Genomic DNA, 20,316 nt, shown 5'->3' on the forward strand with positions numbered 1-20,316 from the left:
ATTAAAATAACCACTCCTCCTTTCTTTTGATGTTTGCATATTTTTTCTACACTTTTCCTTTTAGCCTGTTTATATCTTTGTATTTTAAGTAAGTTTCTTAAACACAGCATATGGTTGAATCATGTTTTTTATCCACTCTGGCAATCTCTGTCTTTTAATTGGTATACTTAGTCCTTTTGCATTTAATTTCATTTTGACATATTAGGGCTAACGTCTGCCATGTTATTTTTTGTTTTCTGTTCTTTGTTTTGTTTTTCTTTTTCCTATTCCTGTGAGTTATTTGGACACATTTCAGAACTCCATTTTAAATTACTACAGTTTCGAGGGCACCTGTGGCTCAGCTGGTTAAGCATCTGTCTTTGGCTCAGGTCATGATACCAGAATCCTGGGATGGAGTCCCATGTAGGGCTACCTGCTCAGCAGGGAGTCTGCTTTGCCCTCTCCCGCTGCTCCTCCCACCTGCTCATGCTCTCTCTGTCTCAAATAAATAAAATCTTTTTTTTTTAAATCTACCAATTACTATAGGTTTTTTTTTTTTTAAAGATTTTATTTATTTATTTATTTGACACACGGAGAGAGAGCTCACAAGTAGGCATAGAAGCAGGCAGAGAGAGAGGAGAAAACAGACTCCCTGCTGAGCAGAGAGCCTGAGATCATGACCTGAGACAAAGGCAGAGGCTTAACCCTCTGAGCCACCCAGGCACCCCAAATTACTAGAGGTTTTGAGAGCATCTTTTTGTATAGCTTTTCTAGTGATTGCTCTAGGTATGACATTATATATATACTACTTATCCACAGGTACTGTTTTACCAATATAAGTGAACTATAGAAATCTTACCTCCTTTTTTCCTCTTTCCTCTTTCTTGCTTATAATACAACTGTCTTAAATACTCCTCTACAGAACCACATCTGACACTGTTAATAATTTTTGCTTCAACCACCAAACATAATTTAGAAAATTTGAGAAGAAAAATATGTTATATTTAGTCATATTTGCTCTTTCCATGTTCTTTCTTCCTTCCTAACGTTCTAAACTTTTTCTTTTATAATTTTCTCTCTGTTTAAGAGATCTCCTTTAGTCATACTTTTAGGGTAGACCTGCTGGTGACAAATTCTCTTGATCTTCCTTCTTTTTTTTTTCCCTCAGAGGTAGAATTTAGTGATTCATCAGTTGCATATAACACCCAGTGTTCATTACATCAAGTGCCCTCCTTAATGCCCATCACCCAATTACCTCATTCCCACCCCCCTCCCCACTTCCCAGAACTCCAAAACCTTCCGTTTGTTTCTTAGAGTTCACTGTCTCTTATGGTACACCAATGTCCACAATAGTCAAATTATGATATTCCCTTTCTAAAGGATATTTTCTCTGAGTACAGAACTCTAGGTTCCTATTTTAGCATCTAAAAAAATGTTGTACTACTGCCTCCTGATATCTACAGGTTTGATGAGAAACTGCTGTCAAATTGTTTTTCCTGTAGAGGTATGGTATTTCATTTCTCTTGCTGATTTCAAGATAAATCTTGTCTTTTTTTTTTTCCAGAAGTTTAATTATAATGTATCTTAGCATGGATTTCATTGGAGGAGTGGCCTCATTACCATTCAGCAATGGCGCCTTTTCTAGGCCTCCTCTGACATGGCCCCAGTGGGGAAGGAGAGGTATATCTCATTATTGCCAGGGGTAAGAGAAGCCAGGCTTCCCAGATGGTACCCACTGACACTGGTCTCTCATGGTAGGGTTAATGGTGGGGCCACAGTGTAAATGTAAAATAAAACCACAATGAGAGATCACACAAATCTATTAGAATGACTACTATTACAAAGACAGATGCTACCAAGTTTTGGTGAGAACAGGGAACAACTGGAACTCTCATACAATGTTTATAGGAATGTAAAGTTGTTCATACACTTTTCAAAATTGGTGGCTAATGTCCTAAAAATTAAACCTACACTTACCATGTGGTCCAGCCAATCCAGGCATTTATCCAAGAAAAACAAACAAATACATCCATACAGAATACTACTCAGCAATTAAAAGAAATAAACTACTGATAAACATGGATGTAAAATGATTATGTTGAGTGAAAGAAGGTGTGTCCCCCAAAAAAGTACATAGTGTATGGTTTCATTTATACAAAACTCTAGAAAAAGAAAACTATTCTATAGTGACAGAAAGGAGACCAGTTGTTCCCTGGGGAGTTGGAGGGAGTAAGGAAAGGTACAAAGGAGGAATTACAAGGGGCATTCTAGACAACAAGAAGGAGGAAGGGCATATGAAGAGCACGTCCTAAATAAGTCTAAGGAATTCCAGACATTTCCACTACTTATCATTGACTCCATGCCACTTCACCATATATAGGTGCAAAGGAGATATCACTATTCATAACAAAGAGATTCTGTTATAAAAAAGGAGAAACTGTCTCTCTGCCTCAGTACCCTTCCTTATGTTCCAGTATTCTTGTGCATTTATTTTATTTTAAGATTTTTGTGGATATTTCAATGAAATTTTGGAGGAAAAAGAGGAAAATCCATAGGCTTAGTTGACCAGAATTATAAATTTTCTTTCCTCAAAATTATAGGTTGTTACTTTATTGATTTTCATGTATAAACCACTGATATAATTCTTAACAAAATTCATTGTTTGATGTCTAAGGAAAACCCAATGGGTGAACTATATGTATTTATTTCCTAGATGTTCTTCTTTATTTTTATTTTTAATATTTTTTTTACTTTGAAATAATGTTAAACTTACAGAAAAGGTGTATGAACAGCACAAATAACTCCACATACCCTCATTCACCTAAAGGCCGCATTCATCTTTTGCAAAACTTTCTCAAGAATGTCCTTCTGAGTGAAAGTATCAGTTCTAGGACTATATTTTGCACTTGTCCCATCAGTCTGAAACTTCCCTTAACCTCCAAGACCTTAACATCTTCGACAATATGAGAAAAGCAGAATTTCCCTATCAGGTTTATCAAATATTTTCTCATTATTCAGTTCAAGTCATGCATGATTGGCAGAAATATTGAAGAAGCAAAATCATGTTGTTTTAATTGTATCCATTGGAGGCACACATTATTGGTTTTTCCCTTCATTTGAGTTAAGTATTGTCAACCAGCTTTCTTTTCCCTTTGTAATTATAAACAACTACTATGTGGAAAGATACTAGAGATTAGATAAACATCTCATTCTTCCTCCAACTTGTACCTATTATTTTTGGCAACAATTAATGTTTCTTGCTGGACTTATGGCTAAATACTTGCCAAACAGTGATTTTCTAATTCCATCTCCCATTCTACTCTTATTAATTGGTATTCTACTATAAGATAAAGCTTTCTCTTCTCCCCATAAGTTGAATATATTCATGTATCCCATTATATTGTAGTGTAATAAAATAGTCCTATTTTATAAGTAAGACAAAAATGTTACTCTCATACTTTGAGTCTCAAATTGTCCCAGATTTAGTTAATGGACCCACTTCAAGCTTTTGACATAGTCCTATAATTCTTAGACAACCTCCTTAGTTCTTGACATAATATGGTACAGGTTCATCTTGTACTTTCCCAGACCCAAGTCTAGAATCAACCATTTCTCCAAGGATACCTGGCTCTACCTAATGTTGAGTGATATGTAAAATGTGGTCACTAGGTGTGCTCATTGCTATTGAAGTGTTGCTATTTCCAGGCAACCATATATCTACTTATGTATATGTTAATACCTATAAATCTATACTTATTTCTATTACATTTATATCTATTTCTATTCATAAAGTCATGAGATACACCAATAACCTCCAATTTCAATCGAACACCACAGAGTTCATTCTACATGTTTTCCTTTTTATATTTATGACTCCCATTTTTAATAGCAAGAGAGCTGGCTTGCATTATTTTCAATATATTTACTTATTCTCTCAATAGCCCCCTATTTCATATGTAACAAATGTTCTGATCCTGCCAGGCCACTCCCTGGTAATCTTCAGGCCAACTGGAATTCAAGGTTGCAGATGTGGCTAGAAAGTGTGGGGCAGGGTACCAGAGAAAAACAAGCTGCGCAGTAGTCGGTGTGTGAATGAAGCAGGCTGATGGTTGACCACCTGTCTGACATGATTTCACCTCGTAACATATATGTCAAACTGGTTAACATGAATTTAGCCCATGTGAGTAGAGGTACTGTGAAGTAAACAGGTGATAAAGTGGTTGCATTCTACTTGGAGTGGGTCAGACTACATTTGGAGAAATGTAGTGCATTTGGTTTGCCACATCTCTAATACACAGAGATCTAATACTCTCTGAGATTTAATGGGGACTCCATTATCCTGCCTTTTAATAGTTTAAGATTTCACTCTCTTGTAGATGTAATCATTTCTAAACCAGGATATATGACTGCCTTAACAGCCTTCTAACAAATATTATTCAAATAATTATTCTGTTTCTTTCATGGAAATGGGAGAAACTGAAAAGTATATACTTCTCTATGTTGAAAATAAGGAACTTATTGTAGTGTTCTACATCATATAATTCCTTGGGAATGAAGTTAAACTGCTTACAATATAGATAAAATAGATCACTTGATCCCCATAAATGGATATATGCAGTTAATTATTCAGTTTAAGAATTTTTGCCTGTCAGGTCCTTCAACTATTAAGTGGTTGGCTGAGATAAGTCTTGTGTTTGCACCATGAATCTTGCCTATATGTGCTACAAAATACAGTACTTTGGTGGAAGCCAAACCATTTCACATCTTGCTAATTAAGTAAGTCATTACATGTAGAAATCTATATTAAATAGGATTACAGTTCTAATTTATTAAAGTGATGCCAAGCATTCCTTATAGATTGATGCCTCGGCTCTTCACTACTCACCCATCCTGAATAAGCCAATGAGAATACTAAAAGTATTCCATTTTACAAAAATTTCAAAGAGGTTGTAGAGTATAAGTCATTATTACCTTATCCACGTTACATCTTTATATTATATAATTAAAATATCATTACCCAAGACTCTAATGCAATGATTTCTAGGCATGGTTTTTAATGTCTCAAAGTATGTTAAATCACTTAAAAGCAATATAAATTTATACTCTTAAATCACCTGGAAACAAGATAAATTTTCATCTAGAGTAGTTTTTGAAATACAGCACTGTGTACAGTTTTATAAGCTTCTTACATGATAAAATGTTATAAAAAAGGAAATAAGCTAAGAAATAAACCAAGTAACTAAATTAAGTAATTAAGCTGTATAGGTAAAAGCAGCAGGATCCAGGTATTCTCTACCAGTATATGTTACCTTTACTTTTTGTTTTAAACAATATTCATGTGATCTCTTTAAAGCGCCTTACTCCAGAAAGTTTTCACAAAACCTTCCTACCTTACAAAATCTGTAAAGGGAACATGTTACCAGGTCTTGTATATTTTCAAAACTAAAGTAAGCTGCTGTCACCAACTCCAATGCCCCCGCACACTCACACACACACAAAATAACAATACAGAACAGATAATAAAACTTGGGAGTTACCTATTTCAATCTGTGATAGGTAAGAGATTTTAATTTATATATTGTTTCTTAAAATGTAGTCCAGGATTTAAATATGTAATGATCATTTTTGCCACTTCTTACTAAATTCATGTTTCTGGGATGCTCCTTGATCGATCTCCTAAAGTAGTTCTTATGAGAACCATTGACCAAAGTCCTGGGAGCTTTGAGGAGAATGCCAGAACAACAATATCCATTTTACATTAGTTTCACTGGTTTTCTAGCATGAGGAAGAGGGGCTACAAGTTAATGATACTTTCTAATTTTGTGAAGTATGTAGAATTCTATTCAAAACCTAGCTCTCTTATGATCAAAATTGTTGTATATGAACCTGCTTTTAGCAGAAGGTACCTATTTTCTCCCTTCAATTATTTAAAGTGCATCTCAATCCTCAAAAATTAACTACTCATCACTGCAACCCAAGCTCATGGGGATGTAAGTAATATGTTTCCCCTACAAAAATCAATAAAATACACAGCATATAATTTTGTCATTGTTTGATTTTTGGTGAGGAGGTCATATGATTTTATAAGACAATTCTGCCATAATTTAAAATTCATCAATGCAGAATTATCAAGTGAGCTAGTTTTTGTTTTTTTTTAAATGAGCACTTGATAAAAATCAAGTTGGATTTATTTCCTAGTTATGTAGAAAGTTTACATATATGCCCAATTCTATTATTATCACTTGAAGGGAGTCTCAGGAATTTTAAAATAAGTTAATAAATCTATTAAAAGAATTGCCTTGTTCTCCCTGGTAAATTGTACTTTATATTCTAGGGGAGTAGACATAATCTCAAAGTATTTCTTTTAATGTTTCTTTTGACACAACGAATACACTGTGTCACAAAATGTTATTATGCTTCAGCTTTTAATAGATAGAATTATGTATAGTCTCTAATCATTAGACTAAAGAAAACAATCTAGTCGCGCCAGCAATTCTACATTGCTTTTATATATAGACTTCCTCTGGTAACACTTTGGGCTGAAAGAAGAATCAAAGCATGCATTATTGGACTTTATGACTCTATACAACAATGAGCTTCAGTTGAAACAATGGCCGTATCTCTCTAGATAGTACAACATTAACTTAAAGTTGGGCAGAAAAACTCAAATATCTTGCAAATCTTAGTTATCTGAAACCCATCCTTCCCATTTTTGATCACATCCCTCTTTGCCTCTCCCTTTTCTACTACGGCATTATTTCGCCTTATTTTTTTTTTCTCTGCAGTTATTCCTCTTTTCAGTACTAGGAAAACAGCTCGGTTCTCTGTCTCTGCCCCTTGAGCGTTCCAGCCTTATTCCGACGCCGCGGACACATAACCCCCCAATAACAAGCACAACTGCTTTTTTTGCGGGGTAGGGGGGATCTTGACCCTCCCACGTCCTATCGTCTCCTATCAGTGCCCAGCTGGACTGCTGAACTGGAATGGGAAAGGAGAGTGGGCGTCCCTCCCCGCGGGCACCAGCATCTGCCCAGCGCCCTGGCTATCCGCGGGACGCTTTGCCAGCTCCGGGTTCAGTCTCCTGTCCTTTTCCTCACGTCGTCCCGCTCTCCCTTTCTCCTACTGTATTTCTGTCATCAATTCTTTGATGGCGAGAGGAAGCAGCTCAGAGCTACACGTCTTCTCTCATAAATTCGTGTATGCTTTTCCTGAATCTTTCTCCGCCCCTTTCTCTCCCTAACACAAGTAGGGTCTGCAATGCAAAGACTCCTTTCATCCAGACAATCGATGTCAGCGTCTCAGTTTGACAATTTCATTCAACGCGCCAGCACCTACCGAAGCCTACTCTTTACCAGTTCAGTTTTCTCCCAGTTAACCATATTCCTTCCCATTGCTAAGCAACTCCAGCTTTCTGGGTTCTACTACTGACCACATTCAAAAAAAAAAAAAAAAAAAAAAAAATCCAACACGCAATACAGTGTAAATCCCAGGAAGAAAGTGTGCATGTGTAAGACCTAAGTGTGTGCATCTATCCGTCTCAGCCTGTCCCGGGTCCTGTGCATGAGGCTGCGAGATGCAGGACATTCAAACTGCTCAAACTTCCCCTGCCAGACTAAGGCTTGGCCCTCTCCAGCTCACCTGTCTGCGCCCAGGTAACCAGCGAGGTACCCGCTCGGCCGCGTTCCAGGACACCTGGACTGGCCAAAGCGAATGCCACACGGCCGCCTCCTCCCGCGCATTTTTTCACTACCCCTCCTTCCTCTGGGTGTTCTGAACCCCTTCCCCCAAACACAAACGGGACCGCCCTCATCCACAGCGCCTTACCTCAAACAGGGGACCTATCTTGTTCTTCTCCAGGTAAGCCTGGATCCGGGATTGCTGATGAGACGCCATGGAGACACAGATGGGGCCGGGGAGAGTGAGGGAAAATCGCGCGGCCGTGCGCCTCAGCCAGGGGACAGCCCTCCTTTTTCCCCCGGACTGGAGCCGGGACAGGAGCTCGGGAGCCTCGGCTCCCCAGGCGCGGCGGGCAGAGCCCGGGCCGCGGGCGTGGGCTACAGCCCCGGGAGCCGCGAGAGCTTGGGGCGCCGAGAGCCGGAAGCCCGGGCGCGGCGCCGCCAACTCAGTCAACTCCGAGACGAGGGGAGAACTCATTCATCGCGTTCCCCTCCCCACGCCCACCTCCGCCGCTCTCCGCAGCCCGCCGCGCCGGGGGAAATTCGAGGCAGAGGTTGCAGGTTCCTCTCTCCTCTGGGCGGCAGCAGCAGGAACCAGGAGGCGGGTGCTGCTCCGCCAGGCGCGGCGCGGGGGACGCCCTCGGGCGGTCAGGGGGCCGCGGGGCTCGAACTCGCCGCGAGCGTGCGTGCGCTTGCGTGTGTGTCCGCGCGCCCGACTGTGTGCGTCCCCTCTCCCGGGTTACGGGAACAAACAGCCTGGGCTTCTCCCGGGGCTGTGCTCGCCCAGCCCGCCGCTCCCTAGCGACAGCGCCGTTCAAAAAGCCAATGGTGAAGGTGCTTCTTTCAAAGTGCTCATAAATCTGGTGCTTGTTGGCTATTCTTGGCAGCTACAAATGCTGTTGGAAAAAGGGTCGTCCCCGGCGCCCCCTGTGAACTTGTCCTCGGGCACCTCATGCTCTGCGCCCACGAGCTCAGAATCCGAGAAAAGGCAGAGTTATGAGAAGGCGCGTGGGTCTGAGGGCTGGCCGCTAAAATGAGGTTGCTTTCCTTTAGAATGTCTGGGTTGGCCTGGAGCAAGTCAACGCGCAACTAGAAGCTGAGAACCCAGCTGAAGACTCCCAAAGTGTACACACCCAAAGGTTGTACTTCAACTTTTGTCAGGAAGAAGGGGTGAAATAGTGAGCCAGCCCTCGGTTCCAAATTGGAATTCGTGATTCACATATAACTATGTAGATTACAATCCACATGTCTTTGTGCTTATATATCTGTAGATATACACCAGATGCTACCACTCTAGTACACTTAAAAATGTTCCCTTTAGACACTTCAGGAGATCCTCAAGCTTAGCCAATACCTTTCTTACCATGCGGGGATTTCCCGAGTTGAAGATCGACAAACCGCAGAGGTTTCTTCACAGAGCTCTCTTGAGAAACGCTCTTGAGGTCTCCAAAGACGATTTCTGTGGCTTCTAACCATGATGTGCTACCAAAATTAAGATACGTATTGGTAAATATGAAGGTTTAGAATGAAATGAATAGTTGTACCTAAAGCAGACTGCCGCATTATAGGTTTATTTTTCTTTCTGTGTTCTGGATTTCTGTAATTCATAACTTCTTTATTGGTATTGATGTTTTGTTTTGGTTTGGTTTTTCCTTCCGTAGGACTACTTAAACAGATCTACTTGTGTGGAAACATAAGAAATCTGCCAGAATGCCTAAGAGCTTACCCATCACTGACAACTTGAATTACACATGATTTGGGATGAAATGATCTCTCAGTTATTACTTTTACAATCAGAGGTGGGTCATCTGCCCAGAGGGAATTAATTGAATAGCAGTGAGGTGCATAGGGTTGTCATGTATCTTCCATTATGGATCAAAAGCATAGTTGTATATTTTTAAAGATGTTCAGGAGAAATTAAATATACATACTGAATATCAACATTTTTATTTGCTAGAAGGTATGGTGTATCTATGACCCAACTAAAAATTCAAGTAATTTTGATACCACATTGTGCAGGAGAATCAGAGTGCTATCTTCTTCCAAAAGACATGAAGAAGGTGCTTCTTTAAATCAGATAATTAACATACACAGTCTTCATCAAACTCAGAGCCACTGCACCTTGGACCTTGAATAGAAGAAACAAAGATTTACTGACAAAACACACATATTAAAGAAAGAATCATGAAGATATATACATTATGCATGTTAAAACACAGAACATCCCAAAATTACATTTTTAAAATTAAGAAACTATTTCAGAAGTTCTTCAAGGCCAACTTTACATACCACCTCCTTCACAAAGCATTTCTTGGTTCCTTCCACTGATTCCCAAACTTGACTTGATTATTACAATAAATATTTATTCTACAGTCTCTTCGTGGCAGATGTTACATTAGGGCTGAGGATTCGAAGGTGAAAAGCCTTGTCTTTGCTCTTCGGTGTTCAGTCTTATTGACGCAATTGGCATATATACAGATATGACATTTGAATGCGTTGTGCTAATATAGGTATATAAAAGGTGTTGTGTACATACTGATGATGGAAAAATTACCTGTACCAAGATTCTCGAGGAATTCTCCACAGAGGAGGTGGTGTTTGAGCAAAGTCTTAAAGGAAGTTTTATATACCTATAAGTTTTTAAGTTTTCCAGATGCGATTGGTGGAGTGTGGGTGGGGGCAATGTTTCAGCCTTTGTCATTAAAAAGCAGCATTTGCAAAGACACAGAGCACAAAACAGGCTGGTGGTTAAAGACATGTAGGGTGGAAGACTGTTGTGTGAGGTTAAAATGTAAGCAGAGTTCAACTCATTAAAGTCTTAAATGCCTTAAGACATGTAGACTTGCATCTTCTGCACAATGAGAAGTAACTAAGGAATTTTGAGCCAAGGAGTGTTGTGGTGAGCTATAAATCTTGGGAAGATTGCTCTGGTTACAACTTGCATGATAGATTAAAAAGAATGATATTGAGATAGAAAGCCAACTTGGTTTGCAGAATCCGTAAGCAATCAGGAGACCCCAACCTTCGGATTAGGGATGTGGGGATCGAGACAATGGAATGTATCCAAGAAATACTTAAAGACTAATTTGTTGATGAACTAACTATACATAGGATGAAGTTGGAAGAGAGAATCAAAGATAATCCTCTAATTTCTGCAACGAAGCTAAGAGATTATAAATTACTTGCCCAACTCACCCAATGAGTAGTTGATAGGGTTTAGAATCAGGTTTTTCTAACTTCAAAGCAGACACTATTTCCATTCTCTGTCCTGTACCCTGAAAAGTAGTTAAGAATTTAGTTTGCAGATATCAGTGTCCCTTAGGTGAAAAGAGAACCTAGTAGGCACTCAATAAATAACAGCTGAATGAGTGAACTAAGTTTTGGTAGATCTAGTCAATCTAGTTATATTCTTTCAGGCTAAACTTTGTCTCAAACACATGTCATTTACATTTGGTTTTGTTCCATTTAATTGTATGCATATTCTGATCCCTTTTTTGAGTTGCAAACCCACTAAAATCATTAACTGTTTCTTAATAATTCTCTCTTTCTCTCTTTTTTAAAAAGATTTTACTTATTTATTTGACAGATAGGGATCACAAGTAGGCAGAGAGGCAGGCAGAGAGAGGAGGAAGCAGGCTCCCCACTTAGCAGAGAGCCTAAAGTGGGGCTCGATCCCAGGACCCTGGGATCATGACCTGAGCCAAAGGCAGAGGCTTTTACCCACTGAGCCACCCAGGCGCCCCTGTATCTTAATAATTCTCTTATACTTTTATTTTCATACAGTAGGTTCTTTATAAATACATCTTTAATTAGCGTCCTGTTGCTATACATTTAAAGAATTTATTTCAGTTAGTCCCTTTAAGATTAGCCAAAAAGCATCCATTGTCTTAGATTGAATTTAACAACTTTCTTCTGTACACATAGTATGGTGCTTTTATGATCCCTTTCCTTTTTTTGGCTTGAGTACAGCATGAAAAGGCCATTTTCAGTGAGATTGTTTTGACCTCATTGTGTTATAGGAGTGCCTGTCAGCATAATTTACAAATACACTGACTCCAGTTTGTAGAATGTACTAAAGCTCTTGTCTAACTCTGTTTGTAAGATACCTTGCACAACTCCTTAAACAAATGATTTTTGATGAGACAAGAGAACAATGGTGAAAGCCCATTGACCTAATTAGGAAGTATTAGCAATGTAATCCCTTGAAGTTTATTAAATATCAAAATCAACAGGCAGAGAAATTTATACAAGTTGCATATGTGCCCCTTGCCTGTATCTCTTTCACTTTTCTACTTTATAACAAACAGGTACAAATATCTTCACAGAGAATCCAGGACTTTTATTTTTGAGCCATTGGGTGGAAAGGTTGTCTCTAAGACTGAAATAAAAGAGGTTCTAGAAGAGATGAAGCAGAAAAGTAGGGACATGGAATTGTCCTAAGTGACAGACTTTCCAAATGTATTTACATTTCCAAGTCTGAATTGCCAAAAATGAATGATAATTATGGTTTAAACCACATTCAACTGTTACATAGTGGGACACTCTGTATATGTAAACCTTCTCTCTCTCTCTCTCTCTCTCTCTCTATATATATATATATATATGTTTGTTACATAGTGGGATACTCTGTATATGTATATATAGAGAGAAGATTTACATATACAGAGTATCCCACTATGTAACAGTTGAATATATATATATATGTGTATATTATATATATATTATATATCTCAGGAAGATATATTATATATATTAAGATATATATATCTCAGGAAGCGATTCAGATGATGCTGGGTACATTTTAATGCTAATGAAAGAATATTTATTATCATTATATATTATAGTATATAATATGAAGATACAATGTTATGAAGTACTAATTTCAGCATAGTTATGTTGTTATGAAGATACTAATTTCAACAAAGTGTTAGATCTGTGATTAGCATGAGACCTCATATCTGTGTATTTGTGAAGGGTCATTTAAGTGTCCCGTGACTTTGATTATCTCTTCAGTAGCTCCTCAGGAAAATTTAGAATGTGTTTTCTTGTTTACTCGGCCAGTAGTTCAAATTCAGCTGAAAGGGCAGGACTTTTTCGGGAGCCTATCAAGCATGATCATTGAGAATACTGACCTTGGAGTTCTAAGATGGGATAGAATTTAGGCTTTGCTATTTACTGGCCATGTAATTTTCACAAGCTTCTTAGCCTCTCTGTCCTCAGTATCCTCATTTCTGAACTGGAGATAAATAGTACTTAGTTCATCAGTTTATCATGAAGATTACATGAGATAACACAGGAAGCACTTAATGTAAATTCAGACACATAGTAAAGATTCAATAAAGGGTAGTGCTAATATTGTTACTATTGTCACCATATCATCAACATTATCTCCATCATTATTATCAATTCCCTGAGACTTAGACTTGCAACATTCACATCAACTATATTGAAACAATTACCTGAAGATATCGCAGGTAGAAGGGATATCTTGCTAATCAAAGCAGTGGAACACGGTATTATAGTCCCCTTAATTAAAAGAAGGTATTCTAGATGCAAAAAGAGAGCTGTAGGATAAGTGTAGATTATAATATAAAATGATCTACTCAATTGTTTACATAAAACAATTATGATAAGGGAAGAAAAATTCGAAGCCTACAAAATGGGAAGCAATAGGAGTTGTGGGTGACTATTCAGGCCTGTCTACAAAACAGAAAGCTATGAAACCCAGCACATATGAGTAATCTGTCCATTAAGGGAATGATGGTGGTCAGAGAGTTTCCTTCATTTCCGCCTGAAATACCTCTCACAACTAATGCAAATGATGAGTACATATATAGCACCTACTGTGTACCAGGTACTGTTTCAAGCTCTTTATCCACTGCCCTGACTCATTTAATTCTCAAAACAATGTCACAAAGTAGACACTACTATTACTCCCATTTTTTTCAGGTGAGACTAAGGCACACAGAGGGTAAGTAACTTATAGAAGGTCACAGTTAGTAAGTAGCAGAGTCCATATTTAAATACAACTATTCTGCCTCCCAAAGCCTCTAGTACCAAAGTTCCAGGCATAACACTTCCCTCTTCATTTTGGCCAAGAGGCATTTTTTTAAAGCTTTTTTTTTTTTTTAAATTTTAGAGAGAGAGAGAGATTGAGGGTGTGCGTGTGTGTGTGTATGTGTGTGCGTGCACACGTGTGTACTCACGAGCCAGGGAGGGGGCAGGAGAGGGAGAGAGAGAGAGTCCTCAGGTCAACTCCCCACTGAACACGGAGCCCCACATGGGTTTCAGTCTCACGGTCTTCAATCTAGCCCTTGAGCTGAACTCAAGAGTCAGACACTTAACTGATTGAGCCACCCAGGCGCTCCTTGCCCGAGAGGTGTTTTGATGACTAATTTTATTTCCCTAGTGTGTTTATATGGAAAAAGAGGTAGTATAAGAAAAGATAGCAATGGTAATTTTCTGGCTGCATACTAAATGAATATACTGACCAACTGGCTTGTATGTGTCTCTCATGTTTTTGAATAATGATAATCACATTGGGCCTGATTCTAACCACACTAATTACTATGACTTAACCAGACCTACAGAACTCAAGTGATGCTGCCAGTTTATAAAGCCTGGCCATCGAGCTTTCTCAAATGACATTTCTCTGTCTTTAATCTCCACTTCTAAATATTAGGTTTTAATATTTAATTTTTAGTATACAGCATATTTATGAGCAATTATCATCTGAAACACTTTATGTCAATATCTTTTATCACTTGTTTATTTGAATTACATTATGAATCACTAAAAGGAAATCTACAGATATCAAACAGTATAGACAACTTTCATATTAATCATCAATAAACTGTTAACTCTGACACACTTTCTGCTTGTAATTTCCAAAACGATGCTGTCTTGATTTTTCATCCTAATTAGTGAGAGTCTTTGTTAGAAATAAAACAAAAACAAAAACAAAAACAAAAACTTCAACAATGAAAAATGTTACAGAATACTATAACATGATACTAAATTTATTGAAAAGAAGGAGAAAATAAGAGCAACTAAGCAAACAAAAGATGACTTGGGAAGGAGAAATAATTCAACTTGTGCACCCTAGGGAACAAGGCACTCTCCCTAGGACAGGATCACACCCATCTAGCTTTCAAGGAGTAAGTAACATGGGACCTAGTTCTCAAACATGCATCTCTGGAAATGCCAACTAACTCTCAGTCATGTAGCCTATCTCAACAACCCCAGCACTAAAGGTTAAAGGTACATTTTACCAGAATTAGTGAAACTGTCACCAGCTAGACCCCAAGACCTGACCTTTACAGCCCACTTGCTTATATTTACTAACATTTGTCCCTCATTTTTCCTAAAGTTCTTCTTTCTAGTCTATCTAACTCAGGCAAATGAAAACCAAAACCACCCCTCAAGTGATAGCGACGCCCTTAACAAGACCTCCAGGGTCCCAGACCACCCAGATGAGTTTGAGCCTGAACCCTGACTCGTACCTGCTCAGAGGAACTATGGAGTGACCTCTAGAATGACAGCTGCTTTACCTCATTCTAATACTAAAATCTGCCAAAGAAGGAGCACAAGCCTCATTTACATAACAGAATGTATGCATAGGCATGTTTCTTTTTTTTTTTTTTTTTTAAGATTTTATTTATTTATTTGACAGAGAGAGAGAGAGAGTGAGAGAGAAAGAGAGGGAATACAGCAGGGCGAGTGGAAGAGGGAGAAGCAGACTTCCCATAGAGCAGGAGCCCACTCTATCCCAGGACCTTGGGATCATGACCAGAACTGAAGGCAGACACTTAATGACTGAGCCACCCAGGTGCCCTGGCATGTTTCCTTAAGGTGCATGCATGTATGTCCTTATGCCCACCTCTATGTTTGATCCTAATGCTCCCCTGCCTAAGTATTCATCCTTATCCTAAACAAAAGGAACCTATTAACTCTTGCTCAGGGAGTCATAGCTATGGAAGTCATTCCCTGTGATCTCCTTACTTGTGAGTAAAGTTTACTTCATGTGATAATTCCACCTGGTTTATCCGTGACTCACCAGGGAGTGAATTTACATAGCTTGGGTTACAGACCCACCATTGCCTAGAGTGGATTTAAATTGAAAAAAAAAAAAAAAAAGATGACAATGTTTTTTCCAAAAACACCCTCCTTCCAAAGCAAATGTTGACCCATTTCCTATAGATAATACCCCGCCTCCAGTCCTCCAGATGGTTTTGGTCCTGAGAGAGAATTTTTTGATATCTAGGGATACCGCTAAGCTTCCACAAACAGAATCACACTGACTGACTAGATATCTAACACAAAATATTTATGATGAGGTCATGAGGAACAGTAGCTAAACCTACTAATTTTGCCTGGGAGGATTAGGAAACTAAAAACTAAATGAATGAATAAATGAATGAATGAATAAAGGAATAAATGAATTTTAAAAAGGAAGAATAGGGACACCTGGATAGCTCAGTCAGTTAAACACCAGACTCTTGATATCAGCTCAGGCTATGATCTCAGGGTCCTGGGATCCAAGTCAGGCTCTGTGTTCACTGCAAGTCTACTTGTGGATTCTCTATCTCCATCTTTCCCTCTTCCCTCACTACAAATAAAATAAATAAATAAATAAATAAATAAATAAATAAAATCTTTAATAAATAAATAAAAGAATAAAATGCTGGTAATTCATTAGGTAACCATGAAGCATATCTAATAACCAGGTCCTCAATCTCTTTATGTTTAAATCCCCTTTTTACATGCATAATAACATCTGATTGATTTTGTTCAAGATTCTATTTGTAAGTACTTAAATATTGTGTTTCAGTCAGATAGCAACACTGATATGCCTTTATGTATTTTTTAGCCTCTCCTCTTCAATTTGCCACTGTCTTTGTTTCTCACTTTTGTCTTTTACTTTTTTTTCTTCTTAAAGCATGTTGTTCATCTTCCAGTGTAGGCCTGAAACAACTGTCAGTGGTCGAAGGAAAACCACTTGACTACAACTTATGACAAATGTTTTCTGCTACATCTGTTTCTAAATTTTTTCAGATCCCTTTGTCTATAAATGCATGCCACTGACAGTCATATTCCTAGACATATTTTATTATCAAACCACTGCCAGAGAACCCAAGATTTCCTATACCTTTGGAAAATTATTCCTTACTGTCAGCATATACTGATTCATGTAATCTGTTTTGCTTAAAAAAATATTGTCAGAAGAAGAACATTTTTCTCCTTTTCATTTCATTATCTTTAATGAAATGGCATTATAGTAAAAACTTGGAGTCTTAATGAAGCAATGACAGTAAGAATATTTCAGAATTCAAACAGACAACAAAGATATAAGTCAAACAACTCTACATTTCACTGATACTTCATTTCAAAATAGTCTCCCTCCAGTAAAAAGTTACAATTAGGTAGTAACAGACAGGCAGCTTATAAAATGAAAATATGCGAGACTAAATTTTCTAATATGACTCGTATCTCTCCCCAGAGTAAATGGTCTGTCTTTGTATTTGTTCAGTATTTTAGTTACTACCTACAAGTTTTTTTTTTTTGGGGGGGGGGGGGTTGGTTTTGTTGTTGTGGTTTTGTTTGGGTTTTTTGCTTGTTTTTGCTATGTATAAGTTTAAGTTTCTTTTGACATTTTTTGTTTCCTTCAGAGTGCCCATTTCTCAAAGGTAGTTAAAGTGGCTTTGGTGTCAAACCTGAGGTTAAACTATGGGTCAGCTATGTACTGACAACTGTGTGACCTTGATCACCTATCATCACCACGTATTTTACATATGAGGAAACCAAAGCCAAAAGCTGTTTGATAACATATACTAGTTGATGGAAAAGTCAAAATTCAAATCTAAGTCTATCTTATTCCAAAGCATGTGCTCTTTCATTTTATTTCTCAGGATCAGTTTCAATTATAGTAATGCTTTGAATACTCTTTAACAGCTCAATTATCTCTGGTTTTTGTAGCATTTTTATTTTCAAAACTATTTCTATCTGGAAGAATATTCATTAAGTGCACTTGGGTGGCTCAGTTGGATAAGTGTCTGCTTTCAGCTCAGGTCATGATGTCAGGGTCCTGGGATGGAGCCCTGAATAAAGTCTCTCTGCTCAGCAGGGGGTCTGATTCTACCTCTCCCTCTGATCTTCTCCCCACTTGTGCTCACTCCCTCTCACTCTCTGTCTCAAATAAATAAATAAAATCTTTAGGAAAATATCTTTTAATGTATTTGTAATGCAACTGATCAACTCATATTTCTCAACAATAGGAAGAAATATGAGTTTGAACATTGTAATATAATTTTTTGGTAATTTCTCACTACCTGTTTTAGAATAAAAGAGGCCATATTGGAGAATGTTTAAAAAATATGGGCTTAGAGTTAGACTTTGCATTGTTTATATTTTTTAAATTTTCTTCATATTATGGTATTTTTGTCATCTTAAAAACCTTTCAGGCTGGGCGGCTCAACTCTGGGCTAGCCCATTCATTTCCAGATAACAAAGAGCTCAGCCTCTCAGCAGAAGCTTGCTTTTGATATGCAAACTAACCAGTGGGGAGCTGGACCTTCTCAGTCTGGCACGTACCCCCAGGAGGCAGTATGCCTCTGCCTTAATAATCCAAAGGCCAGCTACCAGTCATCTAAGGACCCTCAGTATAACTCAGAGCCCAAGGAAATTATTGAAACTGGCCGATCCTAAACTGTTCACATGGCCCTGCCTTGACTTCTCCTTGGAAACCTCCATAAATATTCTAGCCTTAGTTTTTTCTTTGCTCTTCCTTTCTGCCTCCTTTCCACCCTAAGGCCTCCATCCCCATGTGGCCCTGTGTGGTCTGCCTGCCTCCAGTCTTGAGGACTTGTGTGTATAATCATCTTGGTTTTCCTGAGCCTCCCCTGTGTCTGCACCTGTGGCCACATCCGACCCACCATCTCATAAAAGAACACAGAACAGACTTCCATGGATTTTAATCCTGGTTCTAGTAGATTTTAAGCCTCATCTGCCTCAGACATACAATCAACAATACTAATAGACCTTTATTGTAGAGTTGTTGTGAGGTTCCCTGAGAATGTCAAGCCCTTAGCACAGTGCCTTGCCAAGGTGTAAGTACTCAGTAAATATTAACTGTATTGTTCTTGATTATGCTGGGAAATAGTTCAGAGATAATTCATATTTTCCCTCTCTTTCTTTTTACAGTTTGGAGGTAAGCAATGACTAACCAAAAAAACTAAATTGATTTTTTTCTCATTAATCTTACGTCTTAGTCTCTAATATCTCCCATTTCACCATTCTGCTCCTTATGAAGAATTAAGAGACTCAAAGTGATGTATGTGTATTGGTCAGAATTTAAAATTTTAACAGATTTTAAATGTCACTATTAAAAACAAAAAGGAAGGAATACAGATTAAAAAAAACAAACCCCAACTTGGATGCTATTGTTGACAGTTTAATATATTTAAATTTTTTCTAGATGACACATATTCATTACCAAACTCAAAGAAAAATTAACATAACATAAACTGCCTAGCCCTGGTTTAAAACAATATATACTATTCCCTTGTGTCATAAAACGTATATAGATCATTTAATACCCAACACTGATGAATTTGATTTTTGTTATATGTGAATTATATAAAAACAACTGACAGAAAGTTAGTGTGGGTTCTTTTTTAGTTTGTTTTTTTTTAAATAAAGTTTTTCCTCCAGCCAAAGCTTTGAGATCCAACTATGTTAATGAACTCTTGACTGTGTGATAATCCTACATATAAATTGATATATATTCTAAAAAGAATAAGCTTTATATTTTAACAAGAAACCTCCACAAGCTTTCATGCTATTAATTCCCAAGACCATATTTCAGGCCCAGACCAGTCTTCTATACTCTTTTTGGTTCCTGGAAGAGGCATGAGACCCATCTGCTCTCTTTCCTTCGTATTGCTAATAGTCACAACTAACTTTTCTCCCTTTTAGTTGCTCCCAGTTAGTAGTTATAGGATAGTGTTTGATTTCCTCCAACTCACTCTTTCCTTACTGCTTCTAAGAAGAAAAGAAACAAGCTCTTTTATTTTACTACTAGTTGTAAGAAAGTGTAAAAAAAAAAAAATCGGAGAGAAACACAGCCTAAAAAAAATAATAACATCTTACCACTTCTTTTCAGCATTGTATTAGAAGTTCTAGCAGCATAATTAGAAAAGAAAATGAGAGAAAAGTTATCCTAATCAGAAAACAAGGAACAAAAACTATATTGGTAGATGACAGATCTTATACATGTAGAATCCTAAGGAATCCACTTTAAAAAAAATCTATGAAATAAATAAATTATCAGCTAGGTTGCTAGATTGAGGCTCAACAAACAGAAACCAATTGTATTTCCATATATTTTCAATAAACAACTCAAAAAGGGAATGAATACAACTATAACAGCATCAAAAAGAGTAAAACATAAATATATTTAATTTAAAAATAGTGTGAAACTTATATTCTGAAAATTGTAAAAAATTTTCAAAGAAATTAAAGATGCCTAAATAAAATGAAAGATATCTTGTCTTCATAAATCAGAAGACTTAATACTGTTAAAATAGTAATCCTCCCCAACTGATCTACAGATTTAGGACAATTCCCATCAGTATTCCAACTGACTTCTTTTTAAAAATTGGCA

General features: G+C 37.7%; 1 protein-coding gene across 2 annotated transcripts in view; it reads right to left on the bottom strand.

Annotated features, from left to right (window-relative positions):
* C3H8orf34 (chromosome 3 C8orf34 homolog) overlaps window positions 1–8,419 on the bottom strand; it is a 376,732-nt gene extending 368,313 nt beyond the window's left edge. For both annotated transcript variants that reach the window (XM_059166266.1, XM_059166265.1), the window contains exon 1: window positions 7,804–8,419. In XM_059166266.1, the coding sequence (XP_059022249.1) occupies window positions 7,804–8,133 (330 nt within the window). In that variant the 5' untranslated portion in view covers window positions 8,134–8,419. The remainder of the gene's footprint in view (window positions 1–7,803) is intronic.
* Between the last annotated feature and the right edge of the window lie 11,897 nt (window positions 8,420–20,316).

This window comes from Mustela lutreola, chromosome 3, assembly GCF_030435805.1.
Source record: "Mustela lutreola isolate mMusLut2 chromosome 3, mMusLut2.pri, whole genome shotgun sequence".
Lineage (NCBI taxonomy): Eukaryota > Metazoa > Chordata > Mammalia > Carnivora > Mustelidae > Mustela > Mustela lutreola.